Source organism: Hypanus sabinus, chromosome X1 (assembly GCF_030144855.1).
Source record: "Hypanus sabinus isolate sHypSab1 chromosome X1, sHypSab1.hap1, whole genome shotgun sequence".
Classification (NCBI taxonomy): Eukaryota; Metazoa; Chordata; class Chondrichthyes; order Myliobatiformes; family Dasyatidae; genus Hypanus; species Hypanus sabinus.
In genome coordinates this window covers 35,238,408-35,263,683 of record NC_082738.1, presented here as the reverse complement: position 1 = coordinate 35,263,683, position 25,276 = coordinate 35,238,408, and the positions used below count along the sequence as shown (strand labels likewise).

The 25,276-nt window shown below is 43.7% G+C and overlaps 2 protein-coding genes across 9 annotated transcripts in view; one reads left to right on the top strand and one right to left on the bottom strand.

Annotated features, from left to right (window-relative positions):
- The window catches only part of tsfm (Ts translation elongation factor, mitochondrial), a 33,719-nt gene extending 29,549 nt beyond the window's left edge, over positions 1-4,170 (top strand). For all 4 annotated transcript variants that reach the window (XM_059956364.1, XM_059956363.1, XM_059956365.1 and 1 more), the window contains 3 exons: positions 438-560; positions 3,435-3,519; positions 3,670-4,170. In XM_059956364.1, coding sequence (XP_059812347.1) covers positions 438-560; positions 3,435-3,519; positions 3,670-4,088 — 627 coding nt within the window. In that variant the 3' untranslated portion in view covers positions 4,089-4,170. The remainder of the gene's footprint in view (positions 1-437; positions 561-3,434; positions 3,520-3,669) is intronic.
- Positions 1-25,276, bottom strand: part of avil (advillin) — a 99,795-nt gene that overhangs the window by 15,009 nt on the left and 59,510 nt on the right. For all 5 annotated transcript variants that reach the window (XM_059956360.1, XM_059956362.1, XM_059956359.1 and 2 more), the window contains 7 exons: positions 21,539-21,718; positions 18,142-18,287; positions 16,929-17,073; positions 16,306-16,494; positions 15,665-15,733; positions 14,543-14,659; positions 13,625-13,705 (listed from right to left, as the gene is read on the bottom strand). In XM_059956360.1, coding sequence (XP_059812343.1) covers positions 13,625-13,705; positions 14,543-14,659; positions 15,665-15,733; positions 16,306-16,494; positions 16,929-17,073; positions 18,142-18,287; positions 21,539-21,718 — 927 coding nt within the window. The remainder of the gene's footprint in view (positions 1-13,624; positions 13,706-14,542; positions 14,660-15,664; positions 15,734-16,305; positions 16,495-16,928; positions 17,074-18,141; positions 18,288-21,538; positions 21,719-25,276) is intronic.

The following is a 25,276-nucleotide window of genomic DNA, read 5'->3' as shown; positions in this document are numbered from 1 at the left end:
AGTGCATCTCTGGAAGTTAGAATATTTGGTGACGTGCAAAATTTCCTCAAGCTTCTTGAGGTGCTGGCATGCCTTCTTTGTGATTGCATCAGTATGCTGGGCCCAGGACAGGTCGTCCAAGATGTCAATGCTCAGGAATTTGAAGCTGCTTACAAAGGGAGAACTGGCACGTGGTCTCCTGACTTGCCCGTTCTGAAGTCAACAATTAGTTCTTGGTTTTGTTGACGTCGAGCATAAGGTTGTTATTGTACCACCATTCAACCAAGTGTCCTATGTCACTCTTTTATGTTGACTCATCACCACCTGTGACTCGTGGGATAGCTGTTGAGAATTGACCCTGTTGTGATGGGCTGAATGGACTCCAGTACTGTCTAATATTGCACCCTTGTGTGTATCAAGTGGGCTTTTTTTTTAGTATAACGTTCCTTCCCTTGCAGGTCAATTGTGAAACTGACTTTGTTGCCAGGAATATGAAGTTTCAGCAGTTGGTGCAACAGGCAGCTGTGGCCACGATGGAACATTGTCGCTCCAAGCAGGCAAATACCATTGATTATACCAAGGTTTGTCCATGTTTCTGTCTCTTTTCTGTCTATGCCAGTAGATACCCATTATCATTGTTTGAGTCTCCAATCTAAGAGACTGAACAGTCTATACTATACATGTGTAACCCCCTGGGTCGCCTCAGGCTCGCTCAGCTCGTTCTCGTCTAGGGGGAGCAGCCTTCGGCCCCGCCAAACTGGGTAATCAGCTGGTGTGGATGCTGTGTGATGTCCCTGCCTCGCCCAAAAACAGACAGTACACCATAAGCGATTAAATGAGTACAATTTATAAAGGTTACTATAACTAAGTGATTAATAACGATACAGTATATATGAAGAGAAAATTAAAGAAAAGGCGCCAAACTTATCAAAGTCCAAACCACTTCGTGCACAACCGTTGGAGCTCAATTACTGAAGTCTTCTGGCCACCATTTGATCCCCTCCGAACTCCTCGACTCGCAGCTCAGGACCCTCCGAACTCCTCGACTCTCCAAACAGCTCAGGACCCTCCGAGTGGTCAACCAAGCACATCTAGCTTCATCCACCCCCCCCCCCCCCCCCGGAGAATATCCCGGCCTCGGACCCCCCTTTGGGGTCCGATCCTCACCCAGCTTAGAGCATTGCGTCCTCTCTCTCGACCCCCTCGCGCCAATCTGCCCAAAAGCCCGTCAACAAAAGCTTACAGACTCAGAAGAAAGAACATTAATCCCCATTTGGTTTACAAAGGAATACCATTCTCGTTATCAGTAAATTAGCATTCCTGCTAGTTAACAAAAAGAAGAAACCCTTTTTACACATGCAGTCTATATTGGTTTGATCTTGATACCCGCATTGATAGGACACTTCTATTTAAGCCCAGAGGACACAGGTGCAGACCAGCGTTCTAGGTTTAAGGACCCTTCCAAGTGGGAAACAGGTGGAGTTTATCTGGCTAAACCTGTGCAGCTGAACTGCTTGGAGGATTGGAAAAACCTTTCATTGCTGATCCAGCCAGTACCACACCATCTCCAGGCCATTCCCTTAAAGGGTTCTGTGAAGCTGTATTTGAAGAATCACCCTCCACTGACTGTTCAAGCCGTGGGAGTGCTTTTAGCGGTTTAGAGCAACTGATTAACTATTAGCAATACCCTGGGCTCCAACGTTGAGTGACTGGGTCGTAGCAACTACCAATTCGCTGTAAGAAAAGAGATTATTAGGGTTGGTTGCATTTTCCATACTTAATTATTAAGGACTAGTGGCTTCCCACTGTGACATGAACGCATCAATTGCAGAAGCACAGGAGGAAATGCTGAAAACACCCAGCACTTCAAGGCAACATCTGAGGTTGACACTTCGGATGAAAGGAGCACCCACAAAATGCTGGAAGAACTCAGCAGGTCAGGCAGCGTCCATGGAAATGAACAAATAGTCGACACATCAGGCCGCGACCCTTCCTTAGGACTGGAAAGGAAGGGAGAAGACTCTAGAATAAAAAGTTGGGGGGGCAGGGAGGAAGAAGGATAGCTAGAAAGTGACAGGTGAAGCCAGGTAGGTGGGAAAGGTAAAGGGCTGGAGAGGGAGGAATCTGATAGATGAGGACCATGGGAGAAAGGGAAGGAGGAGTGGAGAATAGAAGAAGGATTAACCAGCAGGGGATGCAGAGGAGACAAAGGAACTGAGAAAAGGGAATAGCATTTTTGCAGGAGGCAGGGTGGGAAGAGGTGTAGTGAAGATAGCCGTGGGAATTGGTAGGTTTATAAAGGACGGTCAACAGTTTACTCCAGAGATGGAAATAGAGAGATCAAGAAAGAGGAGGGAGGTGTCAGAAATAGTATGAGTGAATTTAAGAGTCTGGAGAAAGTGGGAGGAACTGAAGAAATTGTTGAGGGTGAGGACCAGTTCTGCCAGATGGAGGAGGGTGGTGGTGCAGCAGGGGAACTGGTTGATTCTTTCATTGAGAAAGGAGTGGAGAGCTCTCAGCTCTTGATGGGGGATAGAAGTATAAAGGGATGGACAAGTGTATAGGAATTGAACGTTATGAGGGGATGGAGGGCATGAGAAGTGTCACGGTTGTAGGTAGGAAGGAACTGAACCAAGGAGGATAGAATGAAGTCAAGGTATGAGGAGCAGATGGAGACAGTCTGGTTTGTGGATCTTGGGTAGGAGGTCAAAGTGAACAGTGAAGGAACTATGAGTTTGGCAGCAGTGGGAATTCTCCAGAGTGGATGAGGTCAGTGATGGTGTTGGAGACAGTTTCTGATGGTCCAGGATTGAGTCCTCTTCAAGGGGTAAGGATGAGGTGGTGTCTGAGAGTTGCCGCCTGGCCTCAGCAAGGTAGAGATCAATCCACCACAAAGGACCTGAAACACAAATGCTGTTTCACACTGCTTGACCTGCTGAGTATTTTCTGTTGTATTTCAGAGTTTCTGTGTCTATAGTATGTTGTTTGAGTGCTGGATGGAATGCCAAACTTGTCACCTAAGATACTATGTCTTGGGGATTTCTGCAAAGTTTGATATCCCCTATGAGTTCCTCAGAAGGCAAGTTCTGGAGGTTTGCAGTGCTATCAGGGATTGACTTCTTTCTAACACTCTTCACCATCCTTGTGTTGAGGCAGGTTTAAATTGTTCTGTACTTTCCTCTGGAGGTATATGTATTGGAGTATCAATATGCTGGTGTCACAAAGTAATGATAGGTGGTTTCAAAACTACAGTAAGATGTAACAAGTGGAAGCACATAGCTGCCTCTTGGAGAGAGGAGGGAAAAATAGTGTCATAAATCATCATGTGCTGCTCTCAGTAAGCCCTTCCATTCTGTTTTGCAGGCTTCAGCTCAAACTGTTTGTCCAAGGATGGTTGGGAGAGCATTTCCGATTAGAAGTTTGTATATATTGAAACTTTACTCATTACTTTGCAGAGTTTCCTTATGGCTGAAGAAATAAAGCAGTTGAAAACAAGTTTAGACAACCGTGCTCTCGCTGACCAGCTCGCTCTGGCCATTGGTAAGGCTGGGGGTGCAATTTCAGCTCGATGACCTGTTCTACTTTTATCCTTGGGTGACGTACACGAGGTATCTTGACTTTATTTACAAAGAGCCATCCTGTTTTTTATAAACATTTTAACTTTTCCCTTTTCTAATAAAATCCTTCCAGGTAACCTTGGTGAGAACATGGCAATCAGAAGAGCTGCCTGGGTGGCTGTGCCATCTGACTGGTACATTGGCACATATGTTCATGGAGAGCTGCCAGCAGATAACCCATCCCTCGCAAAGATGATGTTTGGAAAATACGGTGCGTTGGTGGTCTACAGGGCCCTGGAACAGCATTCCAAAGTAAACCTGCCTGAACTAGGCCGCAGGTTGGGACAACATATTGTAGGAATGATGCCTCTGTCTGTGGGATCAATGGATGACCCGCCTGGTGATGATTCAGAGACCAAGATGTTAGCTCAGCCATTCCTGCTGGAATCTGGCACAACGGTGGGGCAGTTCCTGCAGACAAGCGGTGTGTCAGTATTGGACTTTATACGATATGAATGTGGTGAAGCAGCTGAGGTGGGCGAAGCTGTATAGTTAGAGTATTGTAATACATCTGGCAAAGTGTATTTCATTGTCTGTTTTCAGATGTTAGAATAAAATAAGAATATTCATCCTATTTAGTGAGGATTAATCAATCTCTTTTTCTCCTCCCTTTTTCAAAAAGCTAGGGCTAAATTGTTTGCCCACTTTCCCTCTGATGTCAGGTCCTTTGGGTTGGGAGAGTTTAAAGAAATCCAGCGCAAGTGACCATTCTTCATTGGGGATGGGCTTGCTTTAGGAGTGACTGAGGTGGGCCAAACACAATATCCATAGGTATGTATGATCAAGCACAGGTCACTGGATAGTGCTGGGCATCAGGAAACTTGACTGAAGTTACCGGAGCCCAAGGACACTGAGGTCATCATTAGTGCCTTCACTGGAGATTAAAAGGAATATAAAGCTATATATTCAATGGCATTTACAATGCAAGTATGTCCCAAAGACTCTTGGGCAGGCCAATGAGACTGTAGTTCCTGTTGTAATATGAGAGACTAGTCTGTGTACTGCAAGCTCTTGCAATCACCAATGAGATGAATGACCACACTGCATATTTTAATATTGTTGCCTGAAATACTTAAATACCAGCACTAGGACTTGGAGACAACCCCCTGCATTGTTTCAAAACAGTGACATATGATCTTTAACATCCACTTGACAGAGTAGATTGGACCTCAATAAAGTCTTGAATTGACTTTATTACTTACATCCTTCATATGCACGAGAAGTAAAAATCTTTACATTATGTCTCTGTCTAAATGTGCAATGTGCAATTTGTAGTAATTTGTAATAAATAGTATGTACAACAGGACAGTCAATATAACATAGAAATATAATTGTATCAGCATGAGTTAATCAGTCTGATGGCCTGGTGGAAGAAGCTGTCCCAGAGCCTGCTGGTCCTGGTTTTTATGCTGTGGTACCATTTCCCGGATGGTAGCAGCTGGAACAGTTTGTGGTTGGGGTGACTCGTGTCCCCAATGGTCCTTCAGGCCCTTTTTACACACCTGTCTCTGTAAATGTCCTAAATAGTGGGGAGTTCCCATCTACAGATGCGCTGGGCTGTCCGCACCACTCTCTGCAGAGTCCTGCGATTGAGGGAAGTACAGTTCCCGTACCAGGCAGTGATGCAGCCAGTCAGGATGCTCTCAATTGTGCCCCTGTAGAAAGTTCTTAGGATTTGGGGGCCCACACCAAACTTCAACCATCTGAGGTGAGAGGCGCTGTTGTGCCTTTTTCACCACACCGCTGGTGTGTACAGACCACATGAGGTCCTCAGTGATGTTTATGCCGAGGAATTTAAAGCTGTTTACCCTCTCAACCCCAGATCCATTGATGTCAATAGGAGTCATCAATGGATGAGAGGTGTATGGAGGGATATGGGCCAGGTGCAGGTCAGTGGGACTAGGCAGAAAAATGGTTCTACAGGAGCGCAGGCAGTGTCTGCTTCGCTGATACTGTTCTCTCTTGGAGGGGAATCAGATGAGAATACTATCCACTGAGTCATGAAGGAGCCAGAACCTTCTTTGAAAATACTGCAGAACATTACAACACAGTACAGGCTATTCAGCCAAGAATTTTGTACTGATCCTGGAGTACATTAAAAGGTCAGTCTAACCCTTCCCTCCTACTTAGCCCTCCATCTTTCTATTATCGGTGTGCCTATCCAAGAGTCCCTTAAATGCCCGTAATGTATCTACCTCTACCACCATCTCTGGCAAGGTGTTCCACATACCCACCACTCTGTATTTAAAAAAAATTAAAAGCCTCTGACATTCTCCTTGTACTTTCCTCCACTCACCTTAAAATTATGCCCCCTTGTATTACCACTTCCACCCTGGGGAAAAAGTCTGTGGTGCTCCGCTCAATTTATGCCCCCTATCATTTTGTACACCTCTATGATACAAAGGTTGGAGGTGTAGTGGACAGTGAGGAAGGTTTTCAAAGCTTGCAGAGTGATCTGGACCAGCTGGAAAAATGGCAGATGGAGTTTAATACAGACAAGTGTGAGGTATTGCACTTTGGAAGGACAAACCAAGGTAGAACATACAAGGTAAATGGTGGGACACTGAGGAGTGCAGTAGAACAGAGGGATCTAGGAGTACAAATACAAAATTCCCTAAAAGTGGCGTCACAGGTAGATAGGGTAGTAAAGAGAGCTTTTGGTACATTGGCCTTTATAAATCAAAGTATTGAGTATAAGAGTTGGAATGTTATGGTGAGGTTGTACAAGGTATTGGTGAGGCCGAATTTGGAGTATTGTGTACAGTTTTGGTCACCGAATTACTGGAAGGATATTAATAAGGTTGAAAGAGTGCAGAGAAGGTTTACAAGGATGTTGCCGTGACTTGAGAAATTGAGTTACAGAGAAAGGTTGAATAAGTTAGGACTTTATTCCCTGGAGTGTAGAAGAATGAGGGGAGACTTGATAGAGGTGTATAAAATTATGATGGGTATAGATAGAGTGAATGCAAGCAGGCTTTTTCCACTGAGGCTAGGGGAGAAAAAAACCAGAGGACATGGGTTAAGGGTGAAGGGGGAAAAGTTTAAAGGGAACATTAGGAGGGGCTTCACACAGAGAGTGGTGGGAGTATGGAATGAGCTGCCAGATGAAGTGGTAAATGCGGGCTCACTTTTAACATTTAAGAAAAACTTGGACAGGTATATGGATGAGAGGTGTGTGGAGGGATATGGCCCAGGTGCAAGTCAGTGGGACTAGGCAGAAAAATGGTTCGGCACAGCCAAGAAGGGCCAAAAGGCCTGTTTCTGTGCTGTAGTGTTCTATGGTTCTATAGCATTATTACAATGCCAGTGATCCGGGTTCAATCCTGCCACTGTCTGTAAGGAGTTTGTATGTTCTTCCTGTGACTGCATGGGTTTTCTCCAGGTACTCTGGTTTCCTCCCACGTTCCAAAGACATACGGGTTAGTAGGTTCATTGGCCACATGGATGTAATTGGACTTGAAGAACCTGTTATCATTCTGTATCTCTAAATAAGTAAGAAATTGTGGAATTTAAATTCAGTTAATTGAATAAATCAGAATTAAAAAGCCAATAAGCATGAAACTATCTAATTGAGACAAGGAGCACTGCTGTAAAAAATCCATTTGGTTGACTAATATCCCAGAGAGAAGTAAATCTATTAATCTCTGCAACAATCTAGCCGATAAGATTCCAGATTTTTTGTGGTTGAATCTTAGAAGACCACAAGACCATAAAAAATAGGAGCAGAATTAGGCCATTCAGCCCATCAAGTCTGTTCCACCATTTGATCGTGGCTGATTTACTACTCCTCTCAAACGCGTCCTTTTGCCTTCTTCCCGTAATTTTTGAAGGGATAGCTTGTTGGAATTCTACTGATGTGTGATGAAGTAATTTAATGTTTTGGGGGGGGGCAGCCCGGCAGTGTAATGGTTAACATAGCGGGCTCACTTTTGACATTTAAGAAAAACTTGGAAAGGTATATGGATGAGAGGGGTTTGGGGGGATATGATCCAGGTGCAGGTCAGTGGGACTAGGCAGAAAAATGGTTCGGCACAGCCAAGAAGGGCCAAAAGGCCCGTTTCTGTGCTGTAATGTTGTATGGTTCCATCAAGTCATCTCTCATCCACCTTTGCTTGCTCCAAAGAGAAAAGGTCCAGCTCACTCAACCTATCCTCATGAGACATGCTCTCTAAACGAGTCAGCACCCTGGTCAATCTCCTCTGCACACTCTCTAAAGCTTCCACATCCTTCCTACAATGGGATGACCAAAACTGAATACAATAGTCCAAGAATGGTCTAACCAGGGCTACAACATGACGTTGCGGCTCTTGAACATAATCCCCTGACTGATAAAGGCCAACACACCATATGCCACCTTAACCTCTCAGGCAACTTGAGTGATCAGTGGATGTGGACCCAAAGATCCCTCTGTTCCTCCAGTTCTTGAATTGCATTATTGACTTCCACACTGAACAATGCATTCACCAATTAACTGATAAAACAAATATGGCTAATGACTATTGTTCAGTTGAGCAGTGCACAATTATTTACATTCACATTGTCAATATAGTAACAGGATATAGTTTATGCAGCTGTCTTCAATGCGTGATATCAAGTTTGCTATCCAGTAGTAAAATTAGCTCTGAGGGCGACAAAGGTGAGCCCAGCTTCTCAGGAAATAAAGTCTGACACCAGGTGCACACTTGAGATCTGCTGTAGTTAAAATTGCATAAACTGACTGAAGTCGCTGCTTAAAAATAAAATTATTTTGGGCCCTTATCTGTTCAGTGAAGGGAATGGGAGGCAACTTTGACCATGTTGTGGTTGGCACTGACACTGGGTGCACACATAGAGACAAAATATTCATTTTCCTCATTAAGGACATTCCCTGCTCTAATGAACAATGTAGTTTTCTTCTCCTTAGCATGGCTGTGATTGTTATCAATATTTTACCTTTGACAATGAAGTATTCAGCAAGTCATTTGTGTTATCACAGCACAGCCAAAACCTAGTTATATCCAATTCAGTGACATGAGACACTGCAGATGCGAGTAATCCGGAGGAACTCGGCAAGCATCTATGGAGGAGGAAGAATAGTTGCCAGTTCAGGATGAAACTCTGAATCAGGACTATTTCTCAGAGTTTATTATAGAACATAGAACAATACAAGCCCTTCGGCCCACAATGTTGTGCTGACCCTTAAACCCTGCTTCCCATATAACCCTCCACCTTAAATTCCTCCATATACCTGTCTAGTAGTCTCTTAAATTTCACTAGTGTATCTGCCTCCACCACTGACTCAGGCATTGCATTCCATGCATCAACCACTCTCTGAGTGAAAAACCTTCCTCTAATATCCCCTTTGAACTTCCCTCCCCTTACCTTAAAGCCATGTCCTCTTGTACTGAGCAGTGGTGCCCTGGGGAAGAGGCGCTGGCTGTCCACTCTGTCTATTCCTCTTAATATCTTGTATACCTCTATCATGTCTTCTCTCATCCTCCTCCTCTCCAGAGAGCAAAGCCCTAGCTCCCTTAATCTCTGATGATAATGCATACTCTCTAAACCAGGCAGCATCCTGGTAAATCTCCTCTGTACCCTTCCCAATGCTTCCACATCCTTCCTATAGTGAGGCGACCAGAACTGGACACAGTACTCCAAGTGTGGCCTAACCAGAGTTTTATAGAGCTGCATCATTACATCGCGTCTCTTAAACTCTATCCCTCGACTTATGAAAGCTAACACCCCATAAGCTTTCTTAACTACCCTATCTATCTGTGAGGCAACTTTCAGGGATCCGTAGACATGTACCCCCAGATCCCTCTGCTCCTCCACACTACCAAGTATCCAATTATCACCAGCATCCATCATGAAATTTGTTAACATAGCAGCAGCAGTTCAATGCAATACATAATATGGAAGAAAATATAATAATAATAATAATAATAATAATTAAATAAATAAATAAATAGATAGATAGATAGATTACGGTATACATGTATTGAATAGATTAAAAATTATGCAAAAAACAAATAATCCATATTAAAAAAGTGAGGTATTGTTCAAGGGTTCAATGTCCATTTAGGAATCAGATGGCAGAGGGGAAGAAGCTGTTCCTGAATCGCTGAGTGTGTGCCTTCAGGTTTCTGTACCTCCTACCTGATGGTAACAGTGAGAAAAGGGCATGCCCTGGATGCTTCAGGTCCTTAATAATGGAAGCTGCCTTTCTGAGACACCACTCACTAAAGATGTCCTGGGTACTTTGTAGGCTGGTACCCAAGATGGAGCTGACTAGATTTACAACCTTCTGTAGCTTTGTTCGGTCCTGTGCAGTAGCGCCCCACCCCCCCATACCAGACAGTGATGCAGTGTGTCAGAATGCTCTCCACGGTATATCTATAGAAGTTTTTGAGTGTATTTGTTGACATGCCAAATCTCTTCAAACTCCTAATAAAGTATAGCCGCTGTCTTGCCTTCTTTATTAACTATATCGATATGTTGGGACCAGGTTAGATCTGCAGATATCTTGACACCCAGGAACTTGAAGCTGCTCACTCTCTCCACTTCTTATCCCTTTATGAGGATTGGTTTGTGTTCCCTCATCTTACCCTTCCTGAAGTCCACAATCAGCTCTGTTGTCTTACTGTTGAGTGCCAGGCTGTTGCTGCGGCACCACTCTGCTAGTTGACATATCTCACTCCTGTATGCCCTCTCGTCACCACCTGAGATTCTACCAACAATGGCTGTACCGTCAGCAAATTTATAGATAGTATTTGAGCTATGCCTAGCCACACAGTCATGGGTACAGAGGGAGTAGAGCAGTGGGCTAAGCACACACCCCTAAGGTGCGCCAGTGTTGATCGTCAGCGAGGAGGATATGTTATCACCAATCCACACTGATTGCGGTCTTCTGGTTAGATATTGATGCAGTTTGTCCTTCTGTTCATCAGCACTCCTCTGAGTTTAGTTAATGATACTCAGTAGGAATGTTAACATTTGCCAGAGAAATTTAAAATCACTGTGTGAGGTGTTCCATTAAGTAGCGCCATATTGACATGCAGGTGACCACAAGTCTCTCAGCTTGGACTTGACCAGCATTGATGAATGTGCAAAAGAAAGCTAAGTATTTAAGCTACAGACAAATTAATGGCTTTGAAACTATTTTTATTTGTTGTGAAGACACAATGGAAATAGTTTTCTATTAAAATCCCATCCCCATGTGCTGTGACAGAAACTACATCAACTAATTTCTAGTAAATACACAAGTTGCTTTAGCAAGAAATAAGATGCTTAGAAATTGAAATTGTAACAGAACAAAAAAATTGTCAGCAAAGTTTGTGCAGTTGTTTCTAAACTCAGTTTGCCAAGCTCACCCATTCCACTCAGTGCAGAACCAAACAACACTTAACTATAACACAATGGGCTCAGTTATGAAGGGTACGGGAGAGGTTCACCCGTGGCTGCATTAAGCTGATGGTAAGGTTTCATCTGATGTAATGAGAGGGATTAGACAACAATTGTAGTTCAATCTAGTTATAATGAAACCTAAGAGATGCTAAAGTCTTATGCTTGCTGGTTTCCTTTATTATTAGGAAAAATCCCTTACATAAAACATTTTTGCAGCATTCGCTGCTCTAAGAAACTCTTTAGTTTGCTGTCAACCATTGAATATTTGAATATATGTTTAAATTCAAAGCAACTACTAACTTTTTCCAAAAAAGGAAATGTCATTGTAGGTAGGTCTGAGCCAACAATATGATACCCAAATGAGTAAACAAAAGTTAACTGGATCATGGAAAGCTCTTTCATAATGAGCAGGTTGCACTCCTTTTAAGTTTCATTAATCAAGCAAAGACTAAAAAAGGAGGCTTAATTTCTCAGGAAAGGCAATTTAATTGAAGTCTTAAGGCTGAATCAAATGGCGTTCTCTAAAGTCTGAGCTGTACTGCCAAATTCATCCAATTCATTTGTGACAAAACAACACAAGTATGCAGATACTTTTGCATTTATGATTTTAATTCAAAAATTGATGACAATGATAATTGGACAGGAAGCTGCTGCATGCATTACGTGCGAGCTGGTTGCAAACTTTAATCTGGCTACTGACTATTTGCAAGTTGCTCGTGAGCCAGCTGCTCACAAGTCGACGCTATTTGCGGGCCGTCTGCTGACTACTTGCAAGTGGTCTGCTTACTCTGACCTGGCTGCCATGTGCATACGGTCTGGTTACGGACTATTTGCGGGCTGTCTGCTGACTACTTGCGAGTGGTCTGCTTACTCTGACCTGGCTGCCATGTGCATACAGTCTGGTTATGGACTATTTGCGGGCTGTCTGCACGTGAGCCAGCTGCTCACAAGTTGCCTGCTACTTGCGAGCCGTCTGCTGACTGGCCTGGCTACCATCTGCATGCAGGCTGGCTGTGGACTCAGTTTGTGACCTGCTTGCTGTTTGCACTTTGAGCTACATGCAAGCTTGCTGCTCACCAGCGATGAGTTGCCAGTTGCTGTTGGCCACCGCTGATCTCTGCTCATTTGATTTCAGACTGTCCATTGTTTGCTCTCCATGCAGTCCACTTAGATCCTGTTAAGGCCTTTCTCAAAACCTGATTGCTTCAAGTCTAGAAATTGTTTCCACTTTTTAAATTTAAAAAAAGTTATCCTGACAAATGGTGAAAGGGTCAAACAATATAATGGAGATAAGACATTTAATATACATAGTGCCTTCTTTACAACCTCTCCCACCACTGTACCTCATGTCACCACGGATTCTGGTGTCCAATCGTACAACAGAAATCAAGTCTGTCACATCAACAGTGAGAGTGTAACCCCTAAAGGGCTACAACAAACTTTCTGGTAGCAGATTCCAGGAAATGTGGTTGAAAACTTATAAAATAACTAATTAAATAAGATAGTTTATTTAGGCAGAGGTGAATTGCTCTCAATTCATTCCCAGATACAGGAGAAAACTCAGTCCCATGGACTTTCAACATTCACATCAAAATGCATCAACTGCAGCTGCGTCCTACCTGATCCATTTCTATTATGTTTGAGTTTCCAGGGCTCGGATCTGTCTCATCAGCTTTGGGTATTTGAGGTCTTGCTAAGACTCTGGAATACCACTCCACTGGTTAATGGTGGCTGCTCAAGCAGAATTGCAGAATATACTGCTCCCCACAGTTACCCTAAATGGGGTAAATAAGGTACCTCCACCTTGTTTCTCCTCCTTCCCTCCCTAATAGTGTGACCTCCTGAGCATCTGTTGAATGGCTTCTTGGTGACAAACCTACAATGATTGACATATTAGAGGAGTCAAATGTTACCTCAGTGAGTTTGGGTTAGATGGTGGCACAACTATTTTGATTGAGCCTCAAATGGGCGGGGTAGAGTATAAGGCATAACATACAGACTAGGATGACTTGGAATCCCGGGCTTTTAAGTGCTTTTGACCTTTTGAAATTTATGTGCATCTTGAGGAAGATGGGAGGAGGGGACTAAAAACATTGACTTTATCAATAAGACACCTTGGGTCTAAACATACATTTTATGTGTACTTTTGTTTATAACTGGCTATAAGCAGTAATACAAAACATCCATTTGGTTAGGAATTAAGAGATGAAAGATATGACATGTTTTTATTTGAGATCATTCCCTGCTCCTGAAAGTGGATCAGAATTATTATCTGACAGAAGGTTTAAAACAACAGGAATAAAAGGTAGTTGTGGACATAGAGCCAGGTGGGGCTACTGTGATCTTTCCTGGTCCTCCTTTCTGGCCATTGAGCCTTGTGATACAACTTAGGTAATTTTAAGTAAATGAATGAAAAAGGGTTTAATATTTATCTGTATTGTAATTGGAGGCAGATCCTTTTGATCCTTTTGCAGAATAGATGGTGTTTGTTTTCCTCTCTTGGACGGTTGGATGGTTTGGAGAAGTACCTTAAACTAAAGCAGTGCAGTGACTCATAATCCAGTTGGCAGATGCAAAAGTGGCGCAGCAAATGTTATCCAGTTCTCCATCTTTTAGAACATTCCTTTTGACTTCTTCAAGTTTACCTGTTTCCAGCTGGGCATTGCAACGAATACCTCTCTCGACAGCCCAAAAACCCGTTTGAAATCTTGGTCTGTCAGTGCATCCTGCAAAGGAGGTTCATGAGCTCAGTTTGATTCTTTCCCAGCCTCTGCTAACACCCTGCAGTATTGGGTGTCCTTTGGAAAAATCTCGGAACTTTACAGGTTCTCTAACGACCCAGATTTTGCTCTGTCACTGATGGCTTCCTCTCCACAAGTGACTAACTTTTCTTTCCATAAACCTAAAGGTCTTTGTTTATCTGATCCTCACAACCCATTAGCACCAGACCCAGATCTGTAGGGTATTTCTGACCTATCCCTTGCATTGGTATTAGTTGCTTAATCCTTCTGCATTGAGTTGGCTGATGCTAGATAACTGGAATGGTTCTATTAGCCTCATTTCTGGGCCTGGGTTCCCAGTGTTTTAAACCCCCCCCCCCCCCCAGCATAGTTGCTGGGTGTGGAGCCTGCTCTATCGTTCTTTTATGTAACATGTAGAGACCCTCAGCTGTAAGAAACATGCAGCATGAGGTTTATAGCATCAGTATCGCAGGTTGCTAGCACAAGCAGCAAATGATGCTTTGCTAATACATCTTAAAAAGGTGGCCCTGGAAAGAATAGCACATGTCCTGCCACTTTAAGTTGGGTCAATGCTAGGCTAAGTGACCTAGAGAGAGAGAGTGTGTTTTATCTTCACTTTAATACCACCTGTGACCACCCCCACCCATACAACTTTCTCGCAGTCTCTTGGCCCTGGGGCTTAGTTAAAAAATGCATCTTGTACCCATTCACACTGTGGAGGCAGCTAACAAAAGCAGAGATGTCAGCTTCTATCCTTTCATATGCTTCCAATTTCTTACTCTCTCAAGTGTCCATTCCTGCATCCCCATCATCAGAACTAACCTCTTTTCTGGCTGGGTTGACACCATCAGGCAATTCATATGTTTGTTTGTTAACCAGTGCCTCTGGTGGATAGTGCTTGTGGGTGGCTACACAGTCCAAGTCCATCCCAGCTAAATCCTGCAATAAATAAAATGCATTACTGGATTTGTTGCACTTTTTTAGATCTCCACTTAAGATAGCCTGTCACATAATGCTAAACTCTCTATGCATCCACAGGTTGAACTGCTCTGATCAAGTGATGAATCAAATTCACATTTCCTCCCATACACCCACATTTCTTGGTGCCCTCATGCTAATTATCTCAATATTTAGCAATGGAGCCTCTACAGGGAATCACAAAGGTTCACAACCCTCTGCACATTAATAGATTCAAAAGCAACAGGGTGGGTGGGAAGTGAAGGAAGTGAGAGATTTGGTGCACAGCCAGGAAAATGAAATTGATCCATAGAATAGCATTTGCCTCTAATTATCGATTTTGATGCTAGAAGTCTGTGTACAACTCACATATGACCCCTTGGTATTTTACAGAAGAAATGAAAGAAAACAAATCACACAGGGGAATAAAACTGCAGCAGATCGCATTACATTAACAGTGTACACTTGGGTATGACTTGATCTTTTGCTGGTCTGGGAAATTCTAAAGACTACAAGAGAAGTCAAAGGAAACCAACAAGCAGGTGAAAGAAAGCTTGTATTAAAAGCCAAGAGATGGCAAAACTGAGGGAAATCAAACTGGTGAGGTACAGGGAATGATTGATTTCAAGCTGCAGACGGAAAGAATATTGCAGACTTGGGTAGTGGTTAAATTATTGGGCAAGCAATCCAGAGCTTGTCCCAGAGAGCTAGAGGCAAGAATTCAAATACCAACTGGGATTCTTCCAATTCTTAAAACAAAAGTTATCAAGTTACAATGAATATGAAACTAATTCCCTTTAGGAAGGCAATCTTCTCTCCTTACCCAGCCTAGCCTATTTGTGTCTGCAAACCCACAGTGTTGTGGATGATTCTACATCCAGCAAGAAACAATTAGCAATGGGCAATAAATATCAACACACCTGCATGCCATGAGTAAATAAGAGGGAATTACAAGACTTGGGGCTGATAATAGGAGAGGATACTTACAGATGAGACCTGCACAATTGCTGCAATGTCTCCAAGCTCCCTTTTCATTTGATCATAAGTTTTACCACCCTGGAAAAGACAGCAGAAACACAAATATTATGAGCTGAACTAGTTTGATTCTTTTCTAAAAGAACTCAAAGGATAATCTTCATTGGTTGAAGTGAATATTTCCTGCCCACATTTCTTTATGTATTTCAAATTGAAAAACAACTGGACAATTACATCTCATTCTTGACTAAAATACAGTGACAGAATTTAGGGAAACCCAGTGGTAAAGCTAGGCTTGGTGTTACCTCTTTAGACATGATAAACTGTTCATAGGAGTCCTACAGCACAGAAGGTCATTCTGCTTTGATGTTCCAGCATTATATCACTGCCAGGTCTGTTCTCAAGCTCCTATGTGCTAATGCAATTCCATTCATCATGCTTAGACACAACTGATCAACATACAGTATGATGGGAAACTTATAAGACCTCCTCTCTTATTAGTATATTTTCAATAAATTAGTGCATAAAGTCTCTGATCTACTGCATGTCTCTGGCTCAGTCTTGCTCTGTTTTTCTAAGCCCTCGCAGTAAGTTATTCTCCCTTCATCACTGACAGTTCATTACACAAAGGTCAAAATTCTGAAGTTTCTTACACTCCATTTGCTAATGTCCCATGCCACAAACCAGCCGGTGAATGTGGGCGGTTCAAAGCCCTGTTTGATGATGATTATGGGGGTGTCCAAGTCCCGGTCACTGGGGTGAGTCTTCAGGTACTCCTGCACTGTTGTCAAGGACAACCTCTTTTCAGTTTCATTTGCATTTTTGCCGATCCATAGGAAAACCTGTAACACAATAAGGAGGAATCGAAGGATGATGAAAAAGATGGTCAGACTGAAGCTTTCAAGTTTCTACAGGGCCTTCCAGTTGTGTTCTTTGGCTCCAGTTCCCCATCATGCCCTTACAAAAAGCCAACTCATTATGCTCTTCTTCATATCCACATTTCACCTCAGATATTTAACCAGTCCCTGAGTTGGGGTGGATATAGTGAGTGGGGTAGTGGGGATTGTTAGATAGCAGCAAGGTTGTTTCACTGGAAGACACACAAAAACTTGAAATGCAGGAAATGACCACAAGATATAAGAGCATTCCATTCCAGTCATTCTGCAGTAAGCCAATCACTGACTGGCAGGGCATGTGAAGGGAATAGAAAACTGAGCAATCTAATTTTCAGGCCACCATATTGAAAACAACATTTCCATTGGTCATTTCTATTTACCTGATCCCACGTATCCAGGAGCATGACATCATCTTCACTGAGGTCGTCCTGAGTGAAATTTGTGATCTCGCTTGCAATGAATCGCCCCGTTTTGTTGGAGCATTCAAAGAGACGGGGCTGATAGTCCATATTTTCCTCTTGTAGCCTGTACAGGAATGGAATTATCCTTCATGAGGGACAGAGATAACCTACCAAACAGGAGCACACTTCCACCTCTTTTCATGAAGGGTCTTCAAACCTTTAACTAGCTGGGCTGGGTGCTTCCAGCTCTGGCTAGTTTCTAACTAATGTCAAATAACAGTAAGGAGGAAGAGTTGAAATGGATGCCCTTGAACCCAAGACTTAGGGAAAAGAGCTGGTACCACTGTTCTGCCCAAATCAAAGCCCTGGCTCCTGCTGCTCCTAGAAACAAAGGCACAGGGGTTTAAAGGAATTGGTCGAAGGATTAGCAGGGAGATATAAAACATTTGCACCTGGAGACAGGTGAGGCTATGGAGGCGGTGAGGTGGAAACTCCTCCTCACCGTTAAACAGGATTTGGCTGTAGAGCAGTGGCCTGCAGGGCTACAAAGATATTGAGAGGCATTGATCGTGTGGATAGTCAGAGGCTTTTTCCCAGGGCTGAAATGGCTAACACAAGAGGACACAGGTATAAGGTGCTGGGGAGTAGGTACAGAGGAGATGTCAGGGGTAAGTTTTTTACTCAGAGTGGTGAGTGTGTGGAATGGGCTGCTGGCGGCAGTGGTGGAGGCAGAAACGACAGGGTCTTTTAAGAGACTCCCGGATGGGTACAGGGAGCTCAGAAAAATAGAGGGCAATGGGTAACCCTATGTCATTTCTAAGGTAGGGACGTGTTCAGCACAACTTTGTGGGCCAAAGGGCCTGTATTGTGCTGTAGATTTTCTGAAGCCAGTGGGCCTACACTGAGTGGCTCTTTATCAAACAGCATAGACACAAAAGACTCAATAGCCCCCTTCTGCCTTTGAGTCAAAGCCCCGACTGCCTTTGGTCTCCTGCAAGAGGTCATGTGTGACTAACAGACAAGAACAGGATAGAACTTGGCAATAATACCCACTCCACCAAAAGGTCACCCTCTAACACCACTTGTCCAAATGTCAAATGGTCATGTAACCAAAGTAAAAGAGGAAGCTGCAACCCAAGGAACCTTAACTCAGTGATGTTAAGGAAAAACAGTTGCAGGATTTATTTTTTACCTTTTATCATTTGCATAAGGCACCTTTCCGCCGAGTGCTTCCCAGAATTCCATTGATTCTTGGCCCTCAGCAACGGCAGCCTTATTTCCATTGGAAATAATGACAGCCAACTCCTTTGCCATTTCACGTTCATCCCCATTGGATCCCTACAGGTTGGAAGAGCAGAATCAGAACTATAACCTTAAAGAACTTGCAACAACATTATTCCTCCTCTCTGCACTCTTCTGTGACAGTGTTTGGTTACCATTGGGAGGCGTGTTTGAATAAAGGATTTACTCCTCCTGAGCATACAAGGCTATTCCTGTGACTTCTACCCATCTTCTCAACACAACAATAGGTAATTTTGAGAACAAGTTAATGAACCTCACTGGCAGTCATGAGTAAAGCGTATCAGCGATAGTAATGTTCAGCACAAGTGTCGTGAAGATAGAGGCCATTTTATTTCTTGTTATCAGGCAAATTTTGGACAAATGGGATGTACCAACTGGGATGTACTGCAAGGGGGGGCTCTGTGGGGGCATTGAGGAGGTCACTGACTGCACAACGGACTATATTAACTTTTGTGTGGACGCCGTTGTTCCTGTTAGAACTGTTCGCTGCTATCCCAATAATAAGCCCTGGATCACCAGCCACATCAAAGGCCTTTTAAACCAGAAGAAGAGGGCCTTTAAAGATGGCGATCAGTTGGAGCTTAAAAGAGTTCAGAAGGAACTCAGAGTACAGCTCAGGGGGGCAAAGGAGCAGTATAGGAGGAAGCTAGAACAAAAGCTGCAGAACAAAAGCATGAAGGAGGTGTGGGACGGGATGAAGATCATCACCGGATGCGGTACAAAGCGGGGGGCAAACACAAGTGGAGATGTGGAGAAAGCGAACCAGCTGAATAACTTCTTCAATAGGTTCGATAGCACAATCTCATCCTCACCGCAGAACTCCACACCAGGCTTGTCTCTCTACTCGTCCTCCCTCTCACTTCTCTCATAGGAAAATAGCCACTCACAGGAGACCTTACCCACGCCCAAGATTACGGCTGCACAGGTGAAAGGTCAACTGAGGAAGATCTGTACCAGCAAGGCGGCTGGACCAGATGGAGTATCCCCACGATTACTGAGGGCCTGTGCGTCTGAGTTGAGAGAACCCCTTCAGCACATCTTCAACATGAGCCTGGAGCAGAGAAGGGTACCCAGACAGTGGAAAACATCCTGTATTGTCCCGGTACCGAAGAAACCACAACCAAGGGAGATAAATGACTTCAGACCTGTTGCTTTGACGTCGCACGTGATGAAGACCATGGAGCGGCTGATAATACAGAATCTGAGGCCACAAACCAGGCACGCCTGGGATCCTCTTCAGTTTGCGTATCAGGAGAAGGTGGGAGTGGAGGATGCTATCACGTACTTGCTGCACAAATCCCTCTCTCACCTGGACAGGGTCAGTGGTGCTGTGAGGATTACATTCCTGGACTTCTCTAGTGCCTTTAACACCATCCAGCCCAGGATCTTAAGGCACAAACTAACGGAGATGGGAGTAGACTCACACATGGTGGCTTGGATTACGGACTACTTGACAGACAGACCTCAGTATGTGCGGTTGGGAGACTGTAGGTCTGACACGGTGGTCAGCAGCACAGGAGCGCCACAGGGGACCGTGCTCTCTCCGGTCCTGTTCACCCTGTACACATCAGACTTCCAATAATATAACTCAGAGTCCTGCCACGTGCAGAAGTTCACTGATGACACGGCCATAGTGGGGTGTGTCAGGAATGGTCAGGAGGAGGAGTATAGGAAACTGATACAGGACTTTGTGATATGGTGCAACTCAAACTACCTGTGTCTCAATATCACCAAGACCAAGGAGATGGTGGTGGACTTTAGGAGACCTAGGCCTCATATGGAGCCAGTGATCATTAATGGAGAATGTGTGGAGCAGGTTAAGACCTACAAGTATCTGGGAGTGCAGTTAGACGAGAAGCTAGACCGGACTGCCAACACAGATGCCCTGTGCAGGAAAGCACAGAGTCAACTGTACTTCCTCAGAAGGCTGGCATCATTCAATGTTTGTAGTGAGATGCTGAAGATGTTCTATCGGTCAGTTGTGGAGAGCGCCCTCTTCTTTGTGGTGGCGTGCTGGGGAGGCAGCATTAAGAAGAGGGACGCCTCACGTCTTAATAAGCTGGTAAGGAAGGTGGGCTCTGTTGTGGGCACAGAACTGGAGAGTATGACATCGGTGGCAGAGCGGAGGGCGCTGAGTAGGCTACGGTCAATCATGGAAAACCCTGAACATCCTCTGCACAGCACCATCCAGAGACAGAGAAGCAGCTTCAGCGGCAGGTTGCTGTCAATGCAATGCTCCTCAGACAGGATGAAGAGATCATTACTCCCCAACGCCATTCGGCTCTACAATTCAACCACCAGGGGCAAGACATGTTAAAGTGCCGGGGTTAGGACTGAGCTTAAGTTACCACTCAATGCACTTTAGTAAACTATTTAAGAACTTTTTAAAAGCTATTTATTAATGCTTTTTGGGAGGGTGATTTTAGATGCATATCATATTTATACTGAGTTAAATACTGTATGTAATTAGTTTTGCTACGATAAGTGTATGGGACACTGGAAAAATGTTGAATTTCCCCTTGGGGATGAATAAAGTATCTATCTGTCTATCTATCAAAAGTCCATGAAATCATGGCAGACTCTGCTTTTTAACGCAAAGGTAATCAGACACAGTGACATCGTTATTGTTGATTATCTGACCAAAGCTCCAAGTAAATTCATTATCAAAGTACATGCATGTTACCATAGACTACCTTGGGATTCATTTTCTTGCAGGCAGTTACAGGAAAAATAAGAAAGACAATAGAATGTATGAAAATTTATACATAAACTGACAAAATATCGACAAATAACCTATGTGCAAAACAAGACAAACTGCAATAAATAAACAACATGGATCCTTTTAGATTAGAGCTGATATCAAATATCCTATGAAACTGAAGATTAATTTACAGGATGCCAATTCATTTTCTACTTTTGCCTTTAACAATGTAAACGAGATGGAACAAAAGCTGTTTGACTTGAGGTCCAGCAATAATCAAATCAGGTTATGAAATGTTTTCACAGGAACTAGGTGTGCCGTGGGAAGGGGAAGTATGAGCAAGCGGAGGTGGTGTGAGTACTGAGTGGAAACATATGGTAAAAGTGTTGTCAGACATTATCATGAGAGGCACCAATGCTCACTGGCTAGTGGCATCCAAAGGACACTACGGTAATGCCTCCTGCTTGGAACAGCCAACAGCACAGACCACGGACTGAACTTCCAAAATAAGCCGAAAGGGTTTGCTATTAATGTCTTCCTAAATATTTAGCTGATAGCTTGTCATTTGTGCTTCAAGTATTTTTACCTTCCCAAACCAGAGGTAGCAAATTGTTTTAGTCGTTAGAAGAAAAACGTCATTTGAGTTCAAGGATGAAGCATAGGGTGAGACCTCGATCGCTTTGGTGTTGGACTTATCATAGCTGTGAACCTGGAAGAGTCTGACCGGTGGCTCTTCTTGTTTGCCGTTCTTCCTTGAGGTGCCCCCCTAACAAATGATTAAATAATACACAGTCATTATTTTATTTAAAATAGCAGTTCCTCCATTCATAAATTGCTTGACAAATAACCATATAACAATTACAGCACGGAAACAGGCCATCTTGGCCCTTCTAGACCGTGCCGAACATTTACTCTCACCTAGTCCCACCGACCCGCACTCAGCCCATAACCCTCCACTCCTTTCCTGTCCATATACCTATCCAATTTTACTTTAAATGACAATACCGAACCTGCCTCTACCACTTCTACTGGAAGCTCGTTCCACACAGCTACCACTCTCCGAGTAAAGAAATTCCCCCTCGTGTTATCCTTAATGTTTTGCCCCCTAACTCTCAACTCATGTCCTCTTGTTTGAATCTCCCCTACTCTCAATGGAAAAAACCCAACCACGTCAACTCTATCTATCCCCCTCATAATTTTAAATACCTCTATCAAGTCCCCCCTCAACCTTCTACGCTCCAAAGAATAAAGACCTAACTTGTTCAACCTTTCCCTGTAACTTAGGTGCTGAAACCCAGGCAACATTCTAGTAAATCTTCTCTGCACTCTCTCTATTTTGTTGACATCTTTCCTATAATTCGGTGACCAGAACTGTACACAATACTCCAAATTTGGCCTTACCAATGCCTTGTACAGTTTTAACATTACATCCCAACTCCTGTACTCAATGCTCTGATTTATAAAGGCCAACATACTGATGCACCATCAATAACTCACTCCGAGACGTAAAGGTGAGATATCGGCTTTTATTGACTGGAAGAAGGAACAAGCAGTGGTTGGCCACCATACTACATCCTGGAGACTGAGAGGCCTCAATCCGCTTTATACTGGGGTCTGTGGGAGGAGCCACAGGAGCAGTCAGCAGGGAGCAAGTCCAGACAGGTATATGTAGTTCACCACACATACCAAAAGCTTTCTTCACCACCCTATACACATGAAATTCCACCTTCAGGGAACTATGCACCATTATTCCTAGATCACTCTGTTCTACTGTATTCTTCAATGCCCTACCATTTACCTTGTATGTCCTATTTGGATTATTCCTACCAAAATGTAGCACCTCATTTAAAGTATTTAAATACTTAAATGAAATAGCTTCAACACTGAAGATTTGGAAAAATTAAAGAATTCATTTAAAAAGCAAACACCCCATGTTTATACTTAATTCATAAACAGAACAACACATTGAGGCCACATTAGCCACTTGCTGACTTTTGAGCAAACCAAATGTAATTCTAATACCCAACACGTTCCCATAGCCATGCACGTGCAAGCAGTTAGAAATTGTAGGCATTCTTGCCCTCAAAGTAAGCCATCTCCCCTTCCCTTTCTTCCATCCAAATAACATCACTTCAAATGTTAGCTTATGGTGAAATGTTTTAAAGTCAGTCCCTTGTTTTAGTTCTTGTACATTAACTCAGTTACTGGTGATGCCACTTAAAAAAAAAATTATCGCACTTTTTTCTTTCAGCACCTTAAATCTGTACAGTGGCTAACATATTTAGAAGTATATCATTCAGGCAATGGCAGGCAACATTTTAAACAGCAGTCAGTGGATCTCCTTTGTCTTTCTCTTCTCCACCTGTTTTTCTCAGATTCAGATTGAGATTTATTTATCACATCGAGACAGAAATGTGCCGTTTGCGTTAACAACCAACATAATCCGAGGGTGTGCTGAGGGCAGCCCAGATGTTGCCTACATCGCATGTCCACAACGTTCAGCAGAACACAAGCAACAATGGAAAAACAAGCAGCGTTCCTCACACCCCCCACACAAATAGTCCCTTGTTCATTTGTCCCTCCCACTGATCTCCCTCCTGGCTCTTACCCCTGCAAGCAGAGCAAGTGCCACGCCTGCCCCTACACCTCCTCCCTCACTACCATTCAAGGCCCCAAACAGTCCTTCCAGGTGAGGTGACACTGTTGGGGTTACTTACTGTGTTTGGTGCTCCTGATGTGGCCTCCTGTATATTGGTGAGACCTGACATAGATTGGGAGACCACTTCGCCGAGCACCTACACTCTATCCATCAGAAAAATGGGATCTCCCTGTGGCCATCCATTTTAATTCCACTTCCCCTTCCCAAACATCTGGTAATGCCCCACCCCCACCCTCCCCACTTTCATCATTATTCCCCATCCCCTTTACTCCCTCTCTCACCTTATCTGCTTACCTGCCCATCACCTCCCTCTGCTGCTCCTCCCCCCTTTTCTTTGTTCCACGGCCTTCTGTCCTCTCCTATCAGGTTCCCCCTTCTCCAGCCCTTTATCTCTTTCACCAACTTCCCAGCTCTTTACTTCATCCCTCCCCCGTCCGGTTTCACCCATCACCTGGTGTTTCTCTCTCCCCTCCCTCACCTTTTACATCTACTTATCTTTTTTTTCTCCAGTCCTTATGAAAGGGTCTTGACCTGAAAAGTCGACTGTACTCTTTTCCATAGATGCTGCCTGACCTGCTGAGTTCCTCCAGCATTTTGGCATTTTGTGTGTGTACACAGACAACCCTTCAACCCCAGGACAGGACATTTCCAGGTCTCCAGCGGACTTGGACATCAGACCTCTGACTTCCCCAGTGGACTCACAAACCAAGGGCTTTGGCTATTAGGCCTCAACTTCTGGACTTGTTGACTTTGAACTTTGACCTTTGGTATCGACCCAGGACCATGATCTTCAGGCCTCGAATTCTGTACTCCCCGAACTAGGGGCTAACCAGAAAATGTGTCAATGAGCTCAAGTGTGCGTTCTTCATGTACGAGTAGGCTAACTGATTGTGAGGGGCAAAACAAAAAGTCTGACTTCCATGTACATGGCCTTCCGCATCATAATGATCAAAATTATCTTCGCTGGTACTTTGTTATTAAACATAGGATCTAAAAGTCAGCTCACCTCCAAAGCACAAAGTCACTAATATAGAGAGACTTGTGTTTAGATTCTAAATAATGACTTAGAGATGCGGCCTTCACATAGTGAAATAAAGATTGTTTTCTCGGAGATCCCCACATGAGCCAGACAAACCAAAAGGTGTGTTGAATACTTAGAAGAATGATCAAATAATCTGTTTTAGTGGTGTCATTTGAAGAATTATGTAAAACATCTTAGTTTATCATGCTATGGGATCTTTAACAACTACCTGAAGCACCAGAGGAATTATTCAAGACCTTGGTTTAACATGTAACAATGTGGCAACACCATAAAATGCTGGAGGAAGGCAGCATCTATGGAAAAGAATTAAAAAATCAACGCTTCAGGGAGAAGACACCAGAATAAAAAGGTGGGGGAGGGGAAGGAGGCTAGCTGAAAGGTGATTGGTGAAGCCAGATGGGTGGGAAAGGTCAAGGGCTGGATCTGATAGGAGGGGAGAGTGGACAATAGGCGAAAGGGAAGGAGGAGGGGACCCAGGAGGAAATTATAGGCAGGTGAGAAGAAGTAAAAGGTCAGAGTGAGGAATGGAGGAAAGTGGGGGGGGCACAGAATTTGTTTACTAGAGAGAGAAATTGATATTCATGCCATCAGGTTGGAGACTACCCAGATGGAATGTTGCTCCT